The 21,964-nt window shown below is 30.0% G+C and overlaps 4 protein-coding genes across 20 annotated transcripts in view; 3 read left to right on the top strand and 1 right to left on the bottom strand.

Annotated features, from left to right (window-relative positions):
• LOC115232836 (phytanoyl-CoA dioxygenase) overlaps positions 1-3,330 on the top strand; it is a 105,499-nt gene extending 102,169 nt beyond the window's left edge. For both annotated transcript variants that reach the window (XM_029802967.1, XM_029802966.1), the window contains exons 2-5: positions 1,335-1,478; positions 1,811-1,924; positions 2,007-2,157; positions 2,324-3,330. In XM_029802967.1, the coding sequence (XP_029658827.1) occupies positions 1,335-1,478; positions 1,811-1,924; positions 2,007-2,157; positions 2,324-2,742 (828 nt within the window). In that variant the 3' untranslated portion in view covers positions 2,743-3,330. The remainder of the gene's footprint in view (positions 1-1,334; positions 1,479-1,810; positions 1,925-2,006; positions 2,158-2,323) is intronic.
• Positions 2,587-8,036, bottom strand: LOC115232827 (transcriptional protein SWT1). Of its 4 annotated transcripts, none has more exons than XM_029802940.1 (14): positions 7,964-8,036; positions 7,171-7,409; positions 6,469-7,063; positions 6,223-6,378; positions 5,867-6,123; positions 5,393-5,635; positions 5,069-5,290; positions 4,751-4,981; positions 4,481-4,676; positions 4,282-4,400; positions 4,037-4,194; positions 3,775-3,909; positions 3,408-3,632; positions 2,587-2,729 (listed from the first exon to the last, which is right to left on the bottom strand). In XM_029802940.1, exons 2-13 carry the CDS (start codon positions 7,300-7,302, stop codon positions 3,410-3,412), a joined length of 2,667 nt encoding a protein of 888 aa, XP_029658800.1. In that variant the 5' UTR covers positions 7,303-7,409; positions 7,964-8,036; the 3' UTR covers positions 2,587-2,729; positions 3,408-3,409. The 4 variants fall into 4 exon arrangements, with proteins under 4 accessions (XP_029658800.1, XP_029658802.1, XP_029658803.1 ...); XM_029802942.1 differs by lacking the exon at positions 7,964-8,036 and adding an exon at positions 7,826-7,963; XM_029802943.1 differs by lacking the exon at positions 7,964-8,036 and adding an exon at positions 7,571-7,788.
• A 158-nt stretch (positions 8,037-8,194) lies between these two features.
• On the top strand, positions 8,195-12,778 carry LOC115232830 (cell cycle control protein 50A). Of its 2 annotated transcripts, XM_029802958.1 has the most exons (5): positions 8,196-8,385; positions 8,702-9,532; positions 9,683-9,848; positions 10,238-10,294; positions 11,247-12,778. In XM_029802958.1, the coding sequence occupies exons 1-4, from the start codon at positions 8,334-8,336 to the stop codon at positions 10,248-10,250; spliced, it is 1,062 nt and encodes a 353-aa protein (XP_029658818.1). In that variant the 5' UTR covers positions 8,196-8,333; the 3' UTR covers positions 10,251-10,294; positions 11,247-12,778. The 2 variants fall into 2 exon arrangements, with proteins under 2 accessions (XP_029658817.1, XP_029658818.1); XM_029802957.1 differs by lacking the exon at positions 10,238-10,294 and having other exon boundaries at positions 8,195-8,385.
• Positions 12,779-12,952: 174 nt separating this feature from the next.
• Positions 12,953-21,964, top strand: part of LOC115232828 (epsin-2) — an 11,179-nt gene continuing 2,167 nt past the window's right edge. Inside the window, exons 1-15 of one of the 12 annotated variants that reach the window (XM_029802956.1) lie at positions 12,953-13,395; positions 15,127-15,177; positions 16,858-16,967; positions 18,400-18,492; positions 18,670-18,928; positions 19,111-19,310; positions 19,406-19,457; positions 19,671-19,833; positions 19,939-20,062; positions 20,292-20,379; positions 20,500-20,508; positions 20,673-20,803; positions 20,893-21,193; positions 21,272-21,448; positions 21,697-21,717. In XM_029802956.1, coding sequence (XP_029658816.1) covers positions 16,953-16,967; positions 18,400-18,492; positions 18,670-18,928; positions 19,111-19,310; positions 19,406-19,457; positions 19,671-19,833; positions 19,939-20,062; positions 20,292-20,379; positions 20,500-20,508; positions 20,673-20,803; positions 20,893-21,193; positions 21,272-21,448; positions 21,697-21,713 — 1,629 coding nt within the window. In that variant the 5' untranslated portion in view covers positions 12,953-13,395; positions 15,127-15,177; positions 16,858-16,952 and the 3' untranslated portion in view covers positions 21,714-21,717. Of the gene's footprint in view, positions 13,396-13,430; positions 13,814-13,860; positions 14,088-15,126; positions 15,178-16,857; positions 16,968-18,399; positions 18,493-18,669; positions 18,929-19,110; positions 19,311-19,405; positions 19,458-19,670; positions 19,834-19,938; positions 20,063-20,291; positions 20,380-20,499; positions 20,509-20,672; positions 20,804-20,892; positions 21,194-21,271; positions 21,449-21,696; positions 21,718-21,964 lie in introns of those variants that run through there. The other 11 variants (XM_029802948.1, XM_029802947.1, XM_029802944.1 and 8 more) reach the window with 11 other exon arrangements.

Genomic DNA, 21,964 nt, shown 5'->3' with positions numbered 1-21,964 from the left:
ATATATATATATATCACACAATCCCCCTCATACGACAACTAATTAATAATCATCAAGAAAAATTAATTTCCGGAAGCTGTATATAAAATCAACACCAAATGAGAAAATTAAAGAATATAAATAATAGTTGATTATTAAGAAAAATAAATTTTCGAAATCTGGGTCTAATCAGGCGCCAAATGAGAAAATAAAGTAATTAAGATATAAATAATTAAGAGCAATACAGAGGTTTTATCTATAATATATAATATTTAGTCGGCTGACACATACATACACGCACACACACATTTTCCACAAGTAACCCGAATGCCAACGGCGTGGCGTCAAGAAAGCTTTCCCTAATTAGGTTTAATTTTCCTTCGTCGCGGGCTAATCTGGAGAGTGTATCTAATAACATATGTTAACGCGACTGTAACGGATTATCTTAAAGATCATTAATAAAGCAATTTATCGCTTTCTTGACACAGATGATATATGTACGGCGTAATCTGATAGCACATGGTCAGCATATTAATATAAGACGCAGAATAAATGTAAACGGAAAAAAGCCAGAAACATCTCGAGAAGTCCGTTTGCCCTTTGAAACAGGCAATGGCCCGTGATTATTTTTAGGTGTCCTAATCTCGGCCGCGATCTATTTATATAGAGTTGTATAGCATATTACTCAAAACAACAAAAGTACTGCGATCAGACGATCAGCTGATCGATGCACCGGAAATGAAATTTCTTTGAACTTTGAACTTAAAAAGTGGTATCTTCGGCTACTCTTTATCTTATCCCGGTGATAGATCGAATAAATAAATAATTCGTCTCATTTCCAGATTCATCCAAATTATACTACATAACGATCATATAACGGGAATATATCGAATCTCTTAGTACAACTATTACCGGCCAATTATTTCAAGGATGAATGAGTTGAGAAATATTTTCTCGAATATTTTCTGCTTCGTATACGTCCATATACATACCTCATACCTTGTTCTTGATATAAATCTATTGTTCTATTTGTAAATATAATACAAAGAATAAGTAAATCTAATCAAAGAAAATTCTCTTAATCATCTTATCTTTTTTCTGCACTTATTTGTAAGAAATTGAAAAAAAGTGATCCCTTATTTTATTTTGTAAACTATTAATTAAATCGATTATCTAACTAAATATTTTAAATTTGAAACAAAATGACATAAATAATACGAGAATTAATTGCTACGAATCACTAATACAAAGATTATACAGGAGAGTAATCTTAAGTTTAATCTTTAAGTTTATTAAATGATCCATAATCTGAAAATTCCAAAGTAACTACTTTATATTGAGTATACAATTACCAGTTTCAGAAAAATGGTTATGTCATCTTGGAGGATTTTTTTCATCCAGAGGAGATCGAAGAATTAAAATCCTGCGGAGAAGAATTTACGAATAAGTTGCCACCTGAATCGGAAAGAAAGATATTTAATACAATAAAGTTACAACAGGTATTTAATGAAACTAGATAATTATGAAATTAATAAAGTGTAAAATTAGTTGCGCAACGAAGGATTAAAATCGGTGGAAAATGAACAAATAATATTATTCTTTATAATTGCAGAGAGAGAAAGACGATTTTTGTTAGGAAAAGAAACAGATATATATACACACACATACACACACACGCACGCACTCACTTTAATACATATATATATATAGCGAATATAAATCATATAAAACGCAATGTGTCCACTTTCCGCTGATTTCATGAGACTCTTTATAGATGAAACTCAAAACTTTGTATAATATTAACAAAAATAATGTGATTGTCTTGTTTTAGAATAAAGATAAATACTTTTTGGATAGCGCTAATAAAATAAGTGTTTTCTTCGAGAGTGAAGCTTTGGACGAAGACGGAAAACTGAAGGTTCATCCAAGAGTGTCGTTAAACAAAGTAAACTTGAAAGAAAATATCTAACTGAATCAATTTTTGCAATTTTGAAGCAATTATCTTGTAATCACATTATACTTTTTAGGTGGGTCATGCACTTCATTGGTTACATCCTATCTTTAAAAAATATTCTTTCGATGAAAGAGTTAAAGAAGTCGCTTTTCAATTAGAGTATCAAGAACCGGCAATATGTCAGTCGATGTACATTTATAAGAATCCCGGAACAGGCTCGGAAGGTACCTACATTAATTACTTGCATTTTCTATGTCTAACCGTGCGAAAAATAGAAGATAATCTATATAATTTAATATATATAGATATCTATGTGTATGTGTGATTTAGCAAAAATACCATATGAAATAATGGCGTCTAATGCTTTATATGATACTTATTTTCTTGCAGTTACGACGCATCAGGATGCATCGTATTTATATACCGAGCCAATGAAACTCGTAGGTTTCTGGATTGCATTAGAGGACGCTACGCAAGAAAATGGATGTCTATGGATCGCCCCGGGGTCACATCAGAGCGGAGTGCACAGACGTTACATAAGAAACAAAGATCCAAATTCTCAAGAATTACTAATATACGATAGAGCAGCGCCCTGCTATCCATTAAGTAATTTCAGGCCTGTACCGGTACGCAAAGGAACTTGTATTCTTATTCATGGTCAAGTAGTACACTTTTCTTATCCCAACAAGAGCGAAACATCGAGACACGCTTATACATTTCATGTGATCGAGACGAAACATGTTTCTTATTCGAAGGATAATTGGCTTCAACCACCTGCTGGAGGTTTTGCGAATCTCTATAGAAATTAGATGTATTGTACTTATTTAAAAAATTATTGTTCGTCGTATTATGGTATAATTTTACTATCTATATTTTTTAATTTGTTGTTTCTCATTGGACAAAAAAAAAATAACATTCTATATACAGTTTAGAAGCGATAACAAACAAATAATTTTTTTTGTATATATTATTTTATACATTGTGTCAAAGTATCGAACCAATGAAAGATATTTTTTGCAAAATGGTAACTCTTCAGGAGACTCGCTTGTACAATAGCTTTTTTTCTGAAAGAGTAAAATGGTGAAATTTGTATTCAAATTCGGAATTATATTGGAATATGTGAATTTTTACGGAAATACTCGCAATTTTGTTTTTTTTCTGGAGCGATACTTTTCATGTGCGCAGTTCAGATGATTTTATTCAAAGATTGTCGCACAACGCTCTTACTCAAAAATGCAGTTACAATATCTTTCAATGGTGTCATATCGGTTACCTTTCTAAAAATATTGTACTTTCATATACTTTTTATGACAATGCTAAATTGTCATTATATCATTTAATAAAAATATAAATGTATTATTTATTAAAATAAATGTATATATACATGTTTTCGTAAATATTTGTATGCTCTCACTCCTTTACAAATCATTGGACAGAGAGGTTTATATCATAAAATATCATAAAATATACATACATTTATGTATGAACAGCTAATGCACAAAAATGTGTAGTTAATTCTTGTAGTTGCTTTAATCCAGTTTTCAATGGCTCTTCTTTTAATTTTATACAGTAATGTACATCCAAAAGTGTCACATCAAATGTTTTATTCTCTATGTCAGGCAAAAATGTATTTAAATTTTGTTGCAAATTAATTAATGTTGGATATTTTATATTGGAATTTTCAGCTTGCAACAGTAACCTAATTACAAAAAAAAAAAAAAAATTACAAACGTATGAATATATAATACATAAAAAATATCTAATATTAAAAAAATATATGCCATCAGTAATCCAATAGAGATCAGTAGCCAATAGAGATCGACTGTTAAAAAATAACTTACTTGCTGAGATTCTGTGTCAAATCGGCCACCTTTCTTGTAAGTTCTGGTCGCAAATATTCTATAGTTGCAGGTAACAATGATGAAGGCTCAAAGTTAAAAGAGTGCGCCATTCCTGCATTGCTACATGCCGTACCACTGTTATGAAAAGTACAAGAAACAATAAGTAACAATAGAATATCATATTGGCATATTAAATACGATACTAGAAATACACTTTTCGCAAAAACACATGTATAGTATGTACTATAAAACAAAGTCTCACCATATGTCACGTGCATAATTGTATATATGCTGAAAGCATTGGAATACTTTTCCTGCTCTCATTTCTTGCTCTTTGATATCTTCTGCAATGCCTATCTTGTCGTGTAATCTTTTTTGTTGTATATTAATGATATAGTTACGACATTCCTTCTTGAGTTCCTAAAAATATCAATTTTCAAAATTTGTTAATTCTGTCATAAATATAAAGTGTATTACAAAAATGTATGCAAATATACTAAGCATTACCATAATCGCCTCAAATGTTTGTGTCATAAGTTCATAGTGTTTATCTGCATTGACTGTTTGTACTAGATCGCTGCACTTTTCTAAAATGTGTTCCACATCTTCTAGTTTCCTACCACCAACTAGAAATAACATCAAGATTAAACTTGCATCTTAGAATGTAATATATTTTTCATTATACTATAGATTATAAGTTACATGCCTGGTAAATATTCAAAACCTTGAAGTAATTCTTTCAAAATGTATTCAGCACATCTTTGAAATGATTCATTTATCGCGGCAATCCAGTGCTTTATAGCACACTTTAATGCAGTTACTATAGTCCAAGGTGGTTTTATAATGACATATAACTGCCACTCCGTTTCTCCATAAATTTCTGACATTTGTTTGATAATAATCTGTAAAAACAAAATACGTTTTATAATCAGCTCATGAAAGCTTGTGGACTCAAAATCTAATATAAAATACATACTGTTGATAGAAAGTTTTTCATAGTCGCTTTTGTATTTTCAAAAATCTCATCCGTGAAATGTAATTCATTATTAAAGACAGACTCTTCGATGGGACCATTATTTAAATGATTAACTACTCTGTCATTCATATCATAATAATCTATTTTCTCAAGAGGATCGTTTCGTCCCAATGCCAATATATTATATACCATCGCTTTATTACAGAGATTTTTGTCGTATGACAATAAAACCTATTTGCAAAAAATAAGAATGAATATGGTATATTCCTTAATAAATTATACTTGTATATTGTACGATATGATAGAATGACATCTTACCACAGACTTTTGTAATTGACAAATTTGTAAGCAACATTGCAGGATCTCATCATCTGGGCAAGTAAGAGAAAAGTCTTCTTTATTTTTTGCTGCCTGTTCTCGTGTTTGGCCTATGATACGTGGATGTTTAGAAGAAAATTGTTCATGAATGAAGGATATAGCTTTCCTAGCTTTTACACATATCTCATGTGTAGACTTATTATTCTTTATATAATCTAGTTCCTATTACAAAATATGAAAATGTAGCATTAAAACTTTCATAAATGTGTCAGAGAAAAAGAGAGGAAAAAATAGATATTCATTATGTCAATATTTTATACTTACATGTATCACAGTCCATGGAATTACAATGAAAGGACGTGGATAATTTTTAAATGTTGCATCTCTTGCTTCTTCAATAATTTTTAGATTTGATAGAAATACATTTGTATCCACAACAATATACAGTGGACTCTTTTCCTGTGGCTCTGTTCTGTTATGCTGTATTAATTCTACAGTATTCCCCGATATATAATTTATCTTATCCACATGATCTTTTTTGCCTAATTGTGTTCTAACAACTTCGACCTATATAAAAAAATATATTGTGAAATAAAAATGTATACTATATTCTATTCAATACTTATATACATAAAATACAAAAATTACTAATTTATGTAAATTTGAAAAGATAGGTAGTTAAAAATATAAAAATATCTGAGATAGGTACACAATTATAATAATCAGATATATCTATGTTTACATAAATTCTGTTCGTGATACACAAATTAATTAATGTTTCAATTACACTGATAATACCTCCAATGTAATGTCATCATCATTTATTGGTTCCCAATCCATTTCTTCATACAGAATTTCTTGTTTAGCTTGTTCTGTTAATTTTTCTTTTGTCATATTATCGACAACTGGTTCGTTACTTTGTCGAATCTGTGATTTATCGTTATTTAATGTAACACTATCTTTATACTTTGCATCCTTTAGAATTTTGTTATGTAATCTTGTAAGTCGAACTTCAACATTTTTATAAACACATGTCGATCCTAAACTGTGATCGTCTGTAAAAACAAAACAATTCAAAAATATTGTTAAAAAGAGCATAGAAAACGTTTTCAAATATTAAAAATATAAATAAAACCATAAAATTGTTTACTTACTATAAGATAATCTTTTGCCGAGTTTTTGTGGAGCCTCCTTTTCATTGATTATGGCACGTCCAATTTCTTTTAATTTCTCTTTATCAGAACTCAAACTTTTTCTTAATACGCGCATCCTTTCCTTTGCAATATTTTTTTTTTGTGAACGTTTTTTCCCTAAACATGAAATTGATTTTAAGATTTAAATAATAAAATGTAATATTCAAAAATATTAAGTATATTATTATGTATAATTGCATTAATTACTTGAAATATTTTGGTTGTGTGATTTTTGTGCATTCTGTGTTTTATTATTTGAACATTGCTCAACATTATTCTTATTTCGATTCACAGTTTCTTGGTGTCTGGTGCTCTTTTCTTGATTCTCTTGTACTTTCATTGATACCTGGCTCGTAATGTTCAAGTCTTGCTGTTTACTCTTAATGTTCATCTTTAATTTTTTATCTGGATTAGATTTATTTAAATTTTGCTGCTGAATTTTTTCATAAAGAACAGACATTTGTGGTGTGAATGTTGTTATTTTGTTATCATTTTTATCCAGAGATTTCATTGATTCATCATTCTTTACCAAACTTGATGTTTTTTTTAAAGAAGAAACTGTTTCATTTTCTGTTAACTTTGCTGAAGTTTTTGAAAGAGTTGATGAAAGAGAAGATTTATTTTTGGCAGTTAACTTTTGCAGCATTTTTTCTCGAATTGCTTTCATTTGTGGTGTCTCTACAGTTTTATCACTTGTTTGTTGTTTGCTAACTGTCTCATCATCCACAAGATTGTGTTCGGGTGTTATTGTTGTCTGAGATCCTCTCTTTTTACGACGATTTTTACGCTTTTTTTTATTTGTCTGAAATGTTTACATACAACAAATGTTGAAATAACAATACATAAATCAGAAATTTAATATATTTTATATCAGAGATAAGTTGCAGATAATAACAGAAACTAAAGTACCTCATTAGTTTCATCCAATACTGGCTCAGTCCACGAAGATTGATTTGTTTTCACATTGAAATAATAAACTCTGTCCGGATGACTTTTAGAACTGACGGTAATCCAATTGGTTGGTAATTTTTGTTTCATCATTTTTAATATATATCAGGTATTAATAAATTTGTGAAGATAAAGCACCCACAAGATTACAGCATATTATTCTGACTTTTCTGGTATTATTTGTCTGGTCTGGTTGTCTTCTAGTGATTGGCAAAGTAAATATCCGTTGTCAGTTAATAATGTTTAAAAACGCAATATAAAACGCGATATAATAACTAATCAACATATGTAAATACAAAATGTATGAGGTCATACTCCAATGACATATATATGTTATTCGAATAGACGATAGACGATAGACCTTCAATTTTGTAAACACGATTTTATTGGTAGACGGAGGCAGATTGTTAACGCATGACGTCACAGAAAATTCCAATCGATAAATCAAGTCGATTAATATTTAAAAATATTTAGAAAATTAATAAAACATATTCTAATTCTTAGCATACAAAAAATATATCATTCCAATACGATAACCATGACAGAAGATCAAAATAATTGCATTGCTCAGAATTGTCAATATTGTTAATACATTTATTCAGAATGCAATAATTACATGATAAAACACGAATAACGATATAAATTTGACAATCCAGATTAAATCAGCTAAAGTAGATGATAATCGTGTGATATTATATATAAAAAGCGTCACATAAATAGACGTATAATAATCTAAAGGCGGATTTGTACTTACAACCACATAATTCACATGCACAGCTGTTATTCGTCCAACCTATGAAAATGGTCTTTAACAGATGGGTCTCGCAGGTCGCAGGGCTACGTTCCGATATTCACTGCAGTACTGAAAATCTATAGTTTACGTCACGTACACTATATTATAGATTTTCAGTACTAGCAGTAAATATCGGAACGCAGTCCAGATTTCATAGTTCGTAGCTTTGACTATATAAATTTATATAGTCAAAGGTTCGTAGCAACTGACGTATCGTATATCGTATGTATGTGTCATTTCGTACATTTTACAAATGCAGTTGATAACAGTTAGACGTAACACTAGGTTATTGAGGCTTGTCAAATATTAATTGTCTTGCCATCGATAAATCATGACATCCATCAGCGAAGTCGATGCGGTGCCTAAATCGAAGAAACCATCTGGTAAATATTTCAATAATCATCAAAGATGATTGTCAAAGATTTAAAAATCTTGATTTCACAATTATCGATTAAGCTTTTGCACGAATTTCGTCCATTTTTTTACCGTATTATACATGTACGCTAGTATTTTATTTAATAATTGATTTTAATGATATACTGATAAATTTCAGTATAATTTTATGTATTCATATAATTGTTTAAGCAATATATATTGCAAATTATATCGTTTTAATTATTTTATATAAAATATTCATATATTGTACACATATATACAATATAGATATATGTATATATGAATCAACTTGATTGCATACAGATAGCGCATTCAAACAGCAACGATTACCAGCCTGGCAACCAATACTTACGGCTGGCACAGTCCTACCGACGTTTTTTGTAATAGGAGTCGCATTTATTCCAGTGGGTATAGGATTACTTTATTTTTCTGACGAAGTCAAGGAACAGACTATAGATTACACTAATTGTAACTCCACCAATATTATTGGAGACAATAGACAGCCTATGAAATGTGCAGATGTAATTGCAGCAAACCCCAACCGTAACTGTTGGTGCGAAATAAATTTCACACTACCTGTAGACTTTGTTGGCAAAGTTTACATGTATTATGGCCTGACAAACTTTTACCAGAATCATCGTAGATATGTAAAATCTCGAGACGACAATCAATTGTTAGGAAAATTGAGCGATATCGTCTCGAGTGACTGTGAACCATTTGCCTATGAAGAAGTAAACGATACTAAAATTCCTATTGCTCCATGTGGAGCCATCGCAAATTCACTTTTTAGCGATGAACTCATGCTATTTTCTGCAAAGCACAATAAATCTGTGCCATTATTAAAAACTGGTATAGCTTGGCCATCTGATAAAAATATCAAATTTAGAAATCCTGAGGGAAATCTGACAGAAGCATTTAGGAACTTTAGAAAACCTAAGAACTGGACTAAACATATTTACGAGTTGGATGAACAAGATAAAGATAATAATGGGTTCCAAAATGAGGATTTAATTGTATGGATGAGAACTGCTGCATTACCCACTTTCAGAAAACTCTACCGTAGAGTTGATCATACTAAAGATGGATTCATCGGTGGTCTACTTGCAGGAAATTACACTCTTACTGTCAAATACTGTAAGTATAATTTAAGCAAATTTAAATATGATCAATAATTACAAGTTAAAGAATTGAAACTTGATAAATGCCTTTTTCATGTAATGTTCTTTTTTTTTCTTGATATTAGCTTGTAGAAATTAGATAATATATTTGAACAAATTTTTTCAGCATTTTCAGTATCTGCTTTCCATGGGAAGAAAAAGATGATTTTAAGCACAACTTCACTTTTGGGAGGAAAGAATCCTTTCCTTGGCATTGCTTACATTGTTGTGGGAAGTTTGTGCTTAGTGTTGGGCATAGTATTGCTCATTATACATATTAAATGTTCGAAGAGGTAACAATCATATTTATATACCATATAATGCCTTTCACTCTTGTCCATATGTATAAACAATAAGTATATAAAAATATTCTCTTTAATATAACATTTCTTTGACACGAAGGTGAAGGAACAATTGATTATTCAAATATAAAGTATATAAAAGCAAAATATGTGTTAATATCTTTAATGTTCACAAATGTACTTTGTGTAACTGTGAAAATGCGTAAACGTGTATCAATCTTAAGCGATATATTATCTTGTGATTTAATATTCATTTTTATCATTTTGATAAGCTGTCTTTTAAATTAAATTGAAAGAGATATTTCAATATTTTTAAGAGATATATTCAATATTTTTTTTTTTACATGATTTGATAATATAATCTGATATATGTTATACAGCAAACTAATGTAAAGACGACTACAAGAAAGTATACTTAGGGCACCGTGTATGTTCTTGTAAGTGTTTGTGATATTGTGTTATGTCTACCCTCTGTAATTGATATGTAAAATATTGTCTTGTATATGATGAAATATGACCAATCGAGCAAGGTTTTGTCATAATTTATTATTTCAGTACTGAGAATATGTACTAAGAGATATGTATTTTAATAATATAATCATAACAAATAAAAGAATCACACTAATAATTAGCTCGGCTAGTCATATTTATGTGTATTGTGTGCTTTGCCAGGATGTATATGTGTTTTTCTACATACATCTGCATACATTCTGCATATTTTTCTGCAGAAGAATAAGATATTCATATTTAAAATGCTCTCATATGTAATTTTTTCTTTAATAGAATAGAATAGAATAGAACAACTTTAATATACAACGATCCTGATTTTATCGTTTTATTAATTATATAATTATGTGATAATTAAAGGGACAGAAAATTTCACATAATCATTATATGTATAATTGTCTGAAAGTAAAGATGTATATCTATAGAAGCTATTTTTTTTTTAGAAGATATATGTGAAGTTAATAGGCGCAAAGTAAAATAAACTGCTTATTGAAATGTGCGATTTTGTGATGTTTGTTTTGTTTTTGCTTCTTACATGTATTATATATTAAAGATATAATTTATATATTAAAAATATAGATTAAGGAATAAAAACACAATGCCTGTCTGTGTATCATAAAACTATGATATAAATAATTTCCATCAAGAAAGATGAATAAATAGTAAAAAGCATGTAGCATGTTCTGAAAAAAAAAAACTACTTAAATTTGTACAACATATATATATTTTCCTAATTTACATGTGTGTGTATTGCTACATTTATAAACATTTTAATTTCTTCTGTGCTTTAATAATTACTGGTTATTTTATCATCAAGAACACACACAATAGCGTAAAAGTTTTTCTTTGCATTTATCATATATATATATTTCTGTTTTTTAGTACCACCGACATGATCAATGTGACTCCAACTACGGAATATCATTAGGAATGATTCCTCTACTAACGAAACGAGCATAACTTTATCAATATGGATAAATTATTGGCTATCTTACGTTGTTTTAAGACGAGCGATTCTTTTCCATTTAACAATATTTATTTTCGTTTAATTGTCATAAACGAAAATACGGATGAATACGGTAAAGCAATCAACAAATCAAAAATATCTTATTTATTTAAAAGATGGTTATTTTTTAAAATTGTTTAACCGAGTTTCAGTATTGTTATATAATGTAGAACATAATTGGATATTTGTGTAACTGCATTATATATTCTTGGAACTATATATACAAGTTATAAATTTAAAATACAACAAGCCCAGTTAAAGATTTTTGAAGCTTAATTGACAATCAATTGTCCATAATTATTGTTAATATTTAATTGAGTTATGAATCCTATTATGAGACACTGCAAAGTAAACAGAAATATTATACAAATGACTGTACAATACTAAAACAAAATATTTATATTAAAATATTCCATTTGCGAAACAATAAACTTTTTGTAAAATACTCTTACATTAAAAAAAAAATGCATTTTGATGCATTTGTAGATGCACATTTATTCACATTTATGCACATTCGTGTGTTGATATAATTATAAAATATTTACTTCAAATCTAGAATCTTGAAAATATAAAGATATAGAAATTGAAATTATATTAAATATATTTGTGTAAATAGTTTCTCTCATGCAATACAACTATAAAATTGGTTTTTCTTTTCCGGCAGCATTTTATTTGCTTAATTTTGATGCACACAGATACAAGAATAACTTTAATATAATCTGATAAAAAAATTAATGTCCTTAAAAAATTTATAAATATACAAAAGCTTCTTCAAACTGTTGCATTGCATGAACAAGATCATTGATGCTGTTACTTTAAAATTAATATTTATTATTTTTATAATCTCTAAATGTTTCGAAAATAGATATATATATATATAAAAATAGAATATATTACGCGCATTTCCAGAAATTACTTGTGTTACTGTAAAAAGTGTTATGTACATATTTTCAGTAATATATAATTATGTTATGTTTTTTTCATTCCATAAGAACTTATCACTATTATTAATAATAATATAGTTACTATTTAAATTTATTATTAATCAGACGATAATAATAAATTAACTATAATATTTTAATATCAAATGCGTGGTTTCTAAAAGTATTCAAATATTGATGCACATTTAATCTGAGTATAAATATTTGAATACTTTCTCTCATGTCTTACTATATTTGTGTCTCTATATAAAATGTTTAATAAGTTAAACTTCTCTACAGAGATAAAATATAATGCTCTCAGGATTGCATTTTGGTTTATTGTGCCTTAACTAAAAACTGTGCTATGACCACATATACTGTATATGTACATTATGTGTTGTGTGCGCAGCATCTAATTAAAGAGATTTATAAGATTTATAACGATTACTCTTTGTCATAGTTTAAAAACAAATCGTTAAAATTAAATTGCACTATAAATAGGATATCTGTAAAATCAATCTAGTCGACTATGAATGTAACAACAAATAAAAAGAAATAATTAAAATGTACGATTCCTTCATTTTTAGATAAAAAGATACTTATTAAAATTTATGTATTTTCTCTATAAAAGTGTTTATGATGATTAATTATAATTAGCAAGTTTTAATTAATGATAAAAATTATGAAATCTCAAAATATATGCGCATTTTTTAAAAATATTGCTAAGAAAAAAAAGTTTTATTTAAGATGCTAATTGTCTCGCGAAAAGATCGTGTGTATACCTGTGACAAAAAGAGATTATTACAGTTAAAAGACGAGATTGTTTTATACATATCTATATCTCTTCACGTAATCGCATTTACAATGATTAGGAACACGGAATATCGCTTATGAACGCGACGCAACGCTCGTGCGCGATGCTCGGCGCGGCGAACGTAGCAGGAAATATTTTCGAGCGCCATCTTGCGCCATCTTGCAACCATAGTAATTCGTCAGTGCCTGTGAATGGACTTGTCATAAGTGTCTTATATTATTTCGTCTCTCCCCGATCGGTCCGAAAGTTCCGCATCTCAAAATTTCCGAGTGATACCAACACGCACGTAAGGTGAGTACAAAAATATCGTCGTCTTCGTCGTCCTCTTCGTCGTCCTCTTCGTCGTCCTCATCGTCATCGTCGTCGCTCGACCGAGTCGCGACTCGAAGGCGAGACGAGACACCGCGGACGCAACGGGATCGCCAACACACGAGGAATCTCACGCGTGACGTTTCGCCGCTACCGTTATTTATTCTCCGGCGGGGAGACTCGCAAGACGAGCAAGGAGAACAGCTCCACGAGCGTTCCTCGTCGACGTTATACGCCCGCGTTTACGACCGCGCCCGTCACCCCCGCGAGTCACGGCTCGCGAAATCGGAGCAGAGAGAGGAGGATACGTGCGATACTTGGCGAAATTGACGTAGTGTATCATGTATATCTACTTGGGTGTCTAACTCGCGGCGAGGATCCCTCCGAGGATCGATGATAGGTGTGTATGTTACGTACGTACATACGTGCGCCACGCTCGACTCGCTCCAACTCGCTCTCTCGGGTAAGTCACGGCTGGCCGAGTGAATGAGCGCGCGTCGCGACGCGAGGTTGCTCTTTAAACAACGGGGAATACATTCGTGCGTTTCTCGCCAGCCAGCGTGTTACTCTCCCCCGCTGACGTTCACTTCGCCTCGACAGCGTATGCGAGCCAAAATCCGACAGTTGACGTGGAGAACGTTCAACCCGCGATTTCGTTTTGGCGTGAATCTACGGTAACAAGAATTCGCGACGCGACCCCCGCGAGAATCTCTTTAAATATATTTAATAGTAATTGTACAATAGCAATAATTTCCTGCTCTCGTATATATATATATATATGTGTGTGTGTGTGTGTGTATGTATATTTCCTGCTATTCCATCATTGTCTCTACTCATCTATGTGTCATTGTTTCATATGATCCTGGACATCGTTTACTTACGTTTTTAAATTGTGTACGAGTTGAATTAAAGTTTTCTATTTGACTGTGAATTTTAATAACGAACAAGTACTCTGATTCTATTTCATTTTTTAAAAACATACTTGAATATATAATCCCTTTATTTGTAATATTTTTGGAATAGTAATCGTAATACAATTGTAATAAAAATATTACAACATTAATACGCGAGCTAGTACATATTTTAAATAAAAATTAACCAGATGATAGCAAAGGGTACAGAGGACAATGATCAATACTTTCATGGTCAATGTATAATACTGTTAACATGATAGAAGGAAACCTTATAAAGAATTTCACTTTCTTATTATATAGTTTAATACAACACTTCTACTTTTTTTTATTGGCAATCTTTTTGCTCTTCACTTTCCGTAAACATTTCTTAGCAGTGATATTTGCATAGTCATGCTCAGTTTATGAAGTAGAAATTATTGCTGTTTTGAAAGCAAGCATATGTATCCTGCCATTATAGATTTAAAGTATATTTAAATAACAAATATCGATATCATTTACATATAAACATGATAAATGATAAGTATTATTAACAATCTTTTATTATCATTTTTAAGAAGTCAAACTCATTCTCAAATATCCTAAAGATTACAATAGAATCTCAAGTTGCTGCTGATTTGATCATTAGACATCATGAAAAATTCTCTCATCAGTTTTTCATATTAATAATTTCATATACATTGAGATAACGCATTGCTCCGATGAAGAATAAAATACTACCTATGCCAAACTGTTACGATAAGATAAGCAAACACAATAATACAAGCATGTTATAAATAATAAAGATCTCTTTTTTTTCCAGAAGAGCAGTACAATTTGTTAAAGGAAGGTGTACATCTTTACCTCCATCAAAGTAAGTAATTTTTTTTCGTAAAACTTTTTGCATGTATTATATCATCCGCAAGTAGGGCTTGATAGCATAGGTTTTATTTTTCCCTCCGAAAAATTTTTTAAAAGGCTATATTCTCTCACTCTCTCTCTCTTTCCAATTTAATGCTTTGCTTGTCAATAACGTTATTTGTAAATAATAGCGACATAATAAGCATGAAATCTAATAACATTTCAGATTTTCAAGTTAAATACAATGTCATAATTTTTTCTATATACATATATAGTCGATTTTGTTTGTTACCTAGCATATTGATACATTAATTTAACTTTAATTTAATAAATTAATTTAACTCTATATTACAAAGAAATAATAGATATAATAAAAAAAGATAACTGCACTCGTTTTCGAAAAAAATTAAAGGCACAGAAGATTTTTGGTTTATAATATTACCATAGTATTTAATTACTATAAAACTACTTTTTTGCAGAATATTCTTAATCTTGTAAAATAATACATTTCATAGATAGTGACATTTTGTAAAGGCCATAGGAGCCAATGTATATGTTGTAAATCAATATTTAGCTATGTATGTGTATGTATATGTATGTATGAGGGTGTAATTATATATATTTATTTTTTCTTAGTAAAAAAATGTGTAAACTATATTATTAAAATAAGGTATTATATATACCAATTAATAATATGACGTATAAGAAAAAATCTTTAGAAAACGTACGAGTTGTGCCTATTTTAGAAACAGAATACAAATTTCTTTTTTTTTTTTCTTTGACAGCTGCTGTAATTGTTATAACTATAACCACTACTCTCATGCTAGCGATTTGCAAATATATTAAATACAGGGTATCCGTAAAGGTCAGGACCAAATTTATACAATGTGTTAATGAAGGGAGGAGTCGAGTAGGTGAAAAAAAAATTTATATAAACTTATGTTTGAAAGAGCTTTATTAAAGAGTTATAAGCGTTCAAAAATAAGCGAGTAAAATTATTCTTATAATTTGTTAGACGGAATCGCTGACACATGCATATCGCATAATTAAAAAAAAAAAGTGTGGTTGTTCATTGTAATCGCAAGCATGAAATCACAACGATTTAAATATCAGACGAAGGAAATAAAAGGCAATCAGAATTATGACATTAAACAAATTAAAGTCTAACAGAAGCAAAGATGTGTGATAAAAATCTAGAGACCGTATATGTCAAGACATGTAAACAATAACTGCGAGTTATCTATTATAATATTCAATACTATTAATATTTCCGAGTCACCGATTCTGTCTAATATAGTTTAAGATTCTAATAAAATTATAACAATTTTGCGTTCTTATTTTTGAAAACTTATAACTCTTTAATAAAGCATTTTCGGGGACATAGCTTTATATAAACTTTTTTATTTACTCAACCTCATTAGTGCATTGTACAAATTTGGTCCCGACTTTTATGGATACCCTGTATATATATCACTATTATTTTTTTTTTGCACATCCATAATTTTAAAATTTGTTTATTAAAAATTTATTGGCTCTCGCTATTATAAAATTTCATGTAATATTCATTTGCATAATACTAGTATTTAATAAATTAAATGTGTCATTATCATCCATATACAAAAATGATGTGTCATGCATTAAAATATGGTAAATGTACATCAAATTTTCGATTATTTATCGTGTCATCTGATAGTCCAGGCTTTTGTTGTGATTCGGAGTATTTGGAAGTTTTCTATATTTCTGGGCAAGCCTTCATCAACAACACCAGCGATATTTCATTAGTCAAGAATGGCAATGCAGAAGGTAAATTTAGTGTTCACAATTGATGAATTAAATGCACTTACTTAACAATGTGAAACTCGATGTTAAAGCATATTATTAGAGAAGATCTCTGTGTTTCAGTAAATAATATCTGTCAATCTCTGTGAAAATAATTTATTATTTTTTATCAGAAAAATTATTGTTATGTGTTATGTGACCTATATTCAAATTATTTTAATTTATCAATCTTTTTGTTATATGTATATGACGCACCTATATCGGTTTACAGCAATTACAGCTGAATAATATCATAATGATGATGGGTAGTGAAACTGATAATGACAAATGTATATTATGCAAGTCAGTATTGCATTAAGTATTGTTATATAACTATTTGGACTCGATTTTGATTTTACATATTGCCACTGTACCCCATATAGCCCTGTAAATGACACTTATATGAAAGACAAGAGTTAAATGACGACAATTATAAATTATATATAGGCACATCTCAGAAAATTTTCTTACGAAATAACATAGATTCAAAGAAATAAAATAGATGAATTTTCTTTGATCTCAAAATATCCCCGACAACTTTTTTTATATTTTTATACCAAGTACGTAAGCATACATTTTAAAATACATATTATGGAAAATTTATGAAGCAAAGTGTATGTTGAAAAGTGCGGTTTTTTAAAGTAAAATATGATTTACAATTGAAAATGCTTTGTGTGTATATTGTATTTTTTTTTTCTTTCTTTGTTTAATGGTATGGAATCATTTTATTCAAGTATCCCTCTTTTTGTAATTATATATTTAATTCGATGTATAATTATTTTGTATTAATAAAGTAACATTTATTATAGAAATTATAATATATATGATAGCTATCAAGTTATTTGCAATTATATCATGATTCATATTTAATTTGTAGAAAGATGAATGATATATACGATAATAATCTTTCTACAAATTATATATTTTTTTCTATTTTTTTGTTTTGTAACAAATAATTTAATTTGCATGCTTGGTTTTAAACTCCAAATACTTTCTGCTGTTAATTAATTATATGTCCAAATGTATCTTAATGAAAAATTTGGTTTTATATATTACTAGTTTTGTAGTATACGAAATAACACATATACTTAGTTGCATGGCTTTTGTATAAACTGTTTTGTATAAATACCCATATTTATTATCAGATGTTACTTGCATCGTAAATTGTAACTGATTTGTATGTACTATTGTTATATAAAAATTATATTTATATTAGAAATTAGTTAAAATAGATCTAGAGAAACTATGAGACGATCTCTATATTACATAAATTCCATAAAAAATTTATTTATACATTAAATGTCTAATATATGGTGTTATACTTTTCGCATTTGAATGTGATAATAAATATGGGGAAGTTTCTAAAAGTGAGATACATAATACTACAATTGAGTAACATATAGCGATAATATTTTAGATGAGAAGACAAGGTCAAGACGTTATGCAGGTGAATCTAGCAGGTATTAGGCGAGATATTATGAATCTTGCCCATAATTACAGCAACGCTCAGGTAATTAATAAATTTCTGTTTATATTACTCGGTATTCTTTATTATTAATATGTAAAAAAGATAACGAAACTTTCAAGACAAACTATAAAATTAAGAAAAAAAATAGTTGAATCTGAATATATGAAAATTTAGGGTATCACAAAAAATTTGATCAATAATAACTATTCTTTTCTATAGAAAGCTGTACGAAAAGCTACCAGCAATGATCCTTGGGGTCCAAGTAGTACACTTATGGCAGAAATTGCCGACTTAACATACAATGTTGTAGCATTTACGGAAATTATGCAAATGCTATGGAAAAGATTAAATGATCATGGGAAAAACTGGCGACACGTATATAAAGCTCTAGTTCTCTTAGAATATCTTATTAAGACGGGAAGTGAAAAGGTAGCGCAGCAGTGCAAAGAGAATATTTTTGCCATCCAAACCTTAAAAGGTAACAAATGCTGGAATCTTATTTTATAATATATGAAATTATATGTTTCCACATATTTGATATATTATTGAAGCATTAAAAATTTGTAAATTGATAGATTAAAACATAGACTAAATAATCAGGAATACTAATATTGCTTCAGAAGTACACTTTTCTAACATAGTGCAATCGCTATTTCATAGATTTTCAATACATGGATGGGCATAAAGATCAAGGAATTAACGTGAGGGAAAAAGCAAAACAATTAGTGGCCTTATTAAAAGATGACGAGAGATTGAGAAATGAGCGAGCTAGAGCATTGAAAGCAAAAGAGAGGTTTGCACAATCAGTTAGTGGCTTTGGAAGTGATGGTTTAGACACCATGTCACCTGTTAGCAGTGATGTAAGCAATATATTGCTTTCATTCATTCATGAGAATGTTATTGATTAACTATCCAAAATTTTAATCTATAATTCATGCATTATTTTGTTTTCCAGTTTCAAGATTGGGAGCCTTGTCACTTATCCGAATTATCGACCAGACGTGCAAGTAAATTTTTTTTTACTCTATATGAATATTATTACTTTTATTATATCTTCAAAATTAAGATTATTACGACGAGAATTCATATATATCTGACCTAGTTTTTTTTTATCATATCTTACAGATCTTGGTGTATGTCCACATACCTTTTTATACGTGAGATAAACGGAAATATTATTTACTTTATATAAAAATTAATAAAATAAATTTATTCTTCAGCGGAAATGGAAGCCGCACGACCGCAAACAGTAGGCGAAGAAGAGTTACAACTACAGCTGGCCTTGGCTATGTCTAGAGAAGAAGCGGAACAAGAGGAGCAAAGAAGACGCAGTGACGATGTTAGATTGCAGTTAGCGCTCAGTCAGAGTCAGCAAGATTTTAAGTGAGTAATCACATAAGTCAGGATTTCCAGTGCAATCTAGTAATTCGATGCTAAGGAATGGTCGATTTTGCATTTACGTATCAATGCTATGTGTATGAATTTCAGAACTCCGCAAACTGAAAAACAAAGTCATATGCTTGATTTACTCGATGTAAATCTAGGAGAAGCGAGCGGCTCTTCAGTACAAACTGATCCTTGGGGTATCCCGGTGACACCACCTAGACCACAGGTACCTATTAATTATTCCAGCCAATCTTAAAATTAAACGATCGTACTTCGCATGATAACACGAGATCGTTTTTGCATGATGCACCACAGTCTTTGGATTTATCTGAGTTTTATGAGCGTAAGGTATGTCCTTGATGAATGTTAAAGGACATTAGCACATTTAAAGCAACGTACAGATGATGGAATGATATCTTTGTAGAATAATTGAATAATATTCTTGTTTTATACAGCCGCAGAACGATCCGTGGAGTGTTCCAACAACGAGTACCACGTCACCTACGGTAGACCCGTGGACGCCCGTTCCTCCACAACGACCAAGTAAGTTTCATTATCCCGGCGAGGTATATTCTAGATATGATTAAATTTTTACTTAATTCCCGTATTTGTATTCTTTTTGCATGTTCTTACATCTTTAATGATTTTGGATAATGATCTCAGGATCTTCAGGTTAGGTATAAATTAAGTTACTTTTTTTCACTGTTTTTCACGATTTAGTAAAGTTGTATTTGAATCTTTATTAAAAATATATTTACTCTTTGATTTCTATACGATATCTGATTAATAACTTTGTGAATAATCGAGTATAATCAAATTACCATTTTTAATTACAGCGGCCACTATCGATCCATGGCGTGCACCTGCTCCGTCTCCTGCTACGGTCGTGTCTCCTCCTCGTATAAGCGACCCTTGGTCACCAGTATTCGCTGCTGCTACTACTGAATCGGAGGCAAGCAAAGTGCAGGTGATACAGATTTGTTCTCTGACGAGATCTACGAGTTTTGCGAACAGATTCATAAAAACTCATCGATCTGTGAAATTTTTTTATGATAGACGGCTCAAGATGATATAACATCCTCGTCGCCATCTTTTAACAATTCAACCTTGACACAGAATATTGGCTTTGCCGCGCAATCGCCTCAGAATATAGGATTCAATTTGCCACCGGTGTCTTCGGTTACCACCTTTAGCACTACTACCAACGGTTTTAACGGCACAGGACTAGGCTTTAACAATTTTTCCACTCAAAATAATAGTAATGCCGCCGCGACGAGTCCGCTTAGCGATTTAGACGAATTTGATGTGATCACCAACAGGGGAAAACTCGGAGCTAGTCCACAGACGGTTAATAATGGTACTTGAATCATGGAATCATGCAAACTTCTCCAATGATGCGTTAATTTTCCATTGAAATTATATAATTTTGAAATAGGTGGTACAACATCGGGAGATCCTTTTGATCTGGAAAGCATGGCTGAGAATCTTACTGCTAGTACCGGTGCTGTAAAGAAGACACCACAATCCTTTTTAGGAGAGAACTCGGCGCTCGTCAATTTAGATAACCTTGTCAGCGCTTCAACAATTAAGCCTACGGCTCCCACGCCTGCAGGTAAATTTTTATTCACATTTCGTATAAATAAAACGTATAAATATCGAGAAAGAAAAGTCCAGTATTCAAAATTAGAATTCATATCTATCGGTCTTAAAAAACATTTGTATTTTTTAAAATTATATACCCCATTATGAAATCTCTAATTAAATAATATTCATTAAATGATATAATACAATAGTAATATAATATCTCTCTCTTATGGAAAGTATATTTTATTCTGTAACATACCCTATGTCTGCAAATAGCGTTTCATTGGAAATAAGTTTGTGAGTATCAATAATATGATTACGAATGTGGCATGATTGCATGATTTTATTGTTATATGCAACATAATTACCATGTTTACTATATATATATAATGATATATTTTATATGTTGTTCCAATTATTTCTTTTTTGAACTAACAATAAAAGAATACTGTGATTTGGATCTTTCTTTGTATGTGAATATATATATAATAATTTATAATATTTTAATAAAATAAAATTCTTTTTTTTTTTTTTTTTTTAGATA

Source organism: Formica exsecta, unplaced genomic scaffold (assembly GCF_003651465.1).
Source record: "Formica exsecta isolate Colony F162 unplaced genomic scaffold, ASM365146v1 scaffold15, whole genome shotgun sequence".
Lineage (NCBI taxonomy): Eukaryota > Metazoa > Arthropoda > Insecta > Hymenoptera > Formicidae > Formica > Formica exsecta.
Note: the sequence above shows the minus strand (reverse complement) of the source record. Positions and strands in the feature narration are given on the sequence as shown.

Coding starts and splice junctions, on each gene's coding strand:
- LOC115232830 (XM_029802957.1), top strand. CDS start 8,334: ATGACATCCATCAGCGAAGTCGATGCGGTGCCTAAATCGAAGAAACCA. Junction 9,533..9,682: donor CACTCTTACTGTCAAATACT/GTAAGTATAATT, acceptor AAATTTTTTCAG/CATTTTCAGTATCTGCTTTC. Junction 9,849..11,246: donor CATATTAAATGTTCGAAGAG/GTAACAATCATA, acceptor TCTGTTTTTTAG/TACCACCGACATGATCAATG.
- LOC115232827 (XM_029802940.1), bottom strand. CDS start 7,302: ATGATGAAACAAAAATTACCAACCAATTGGATTACCGTCAGTTCTAAA. Junction 4,677..4,750: donor TGAAAAACTTTCTATCAACA/GTATGTATTTTA, acceptor TTGTTTTTACAG/ATTATTATCAAACAAATGTC. Junction 4,401..4,480: donor AGGTTTTGAATATTTACCAG/GCATGTAACTTA, acceptor TGTTATTTCTAG/TTGGTGGTAGGAAACTAGAA.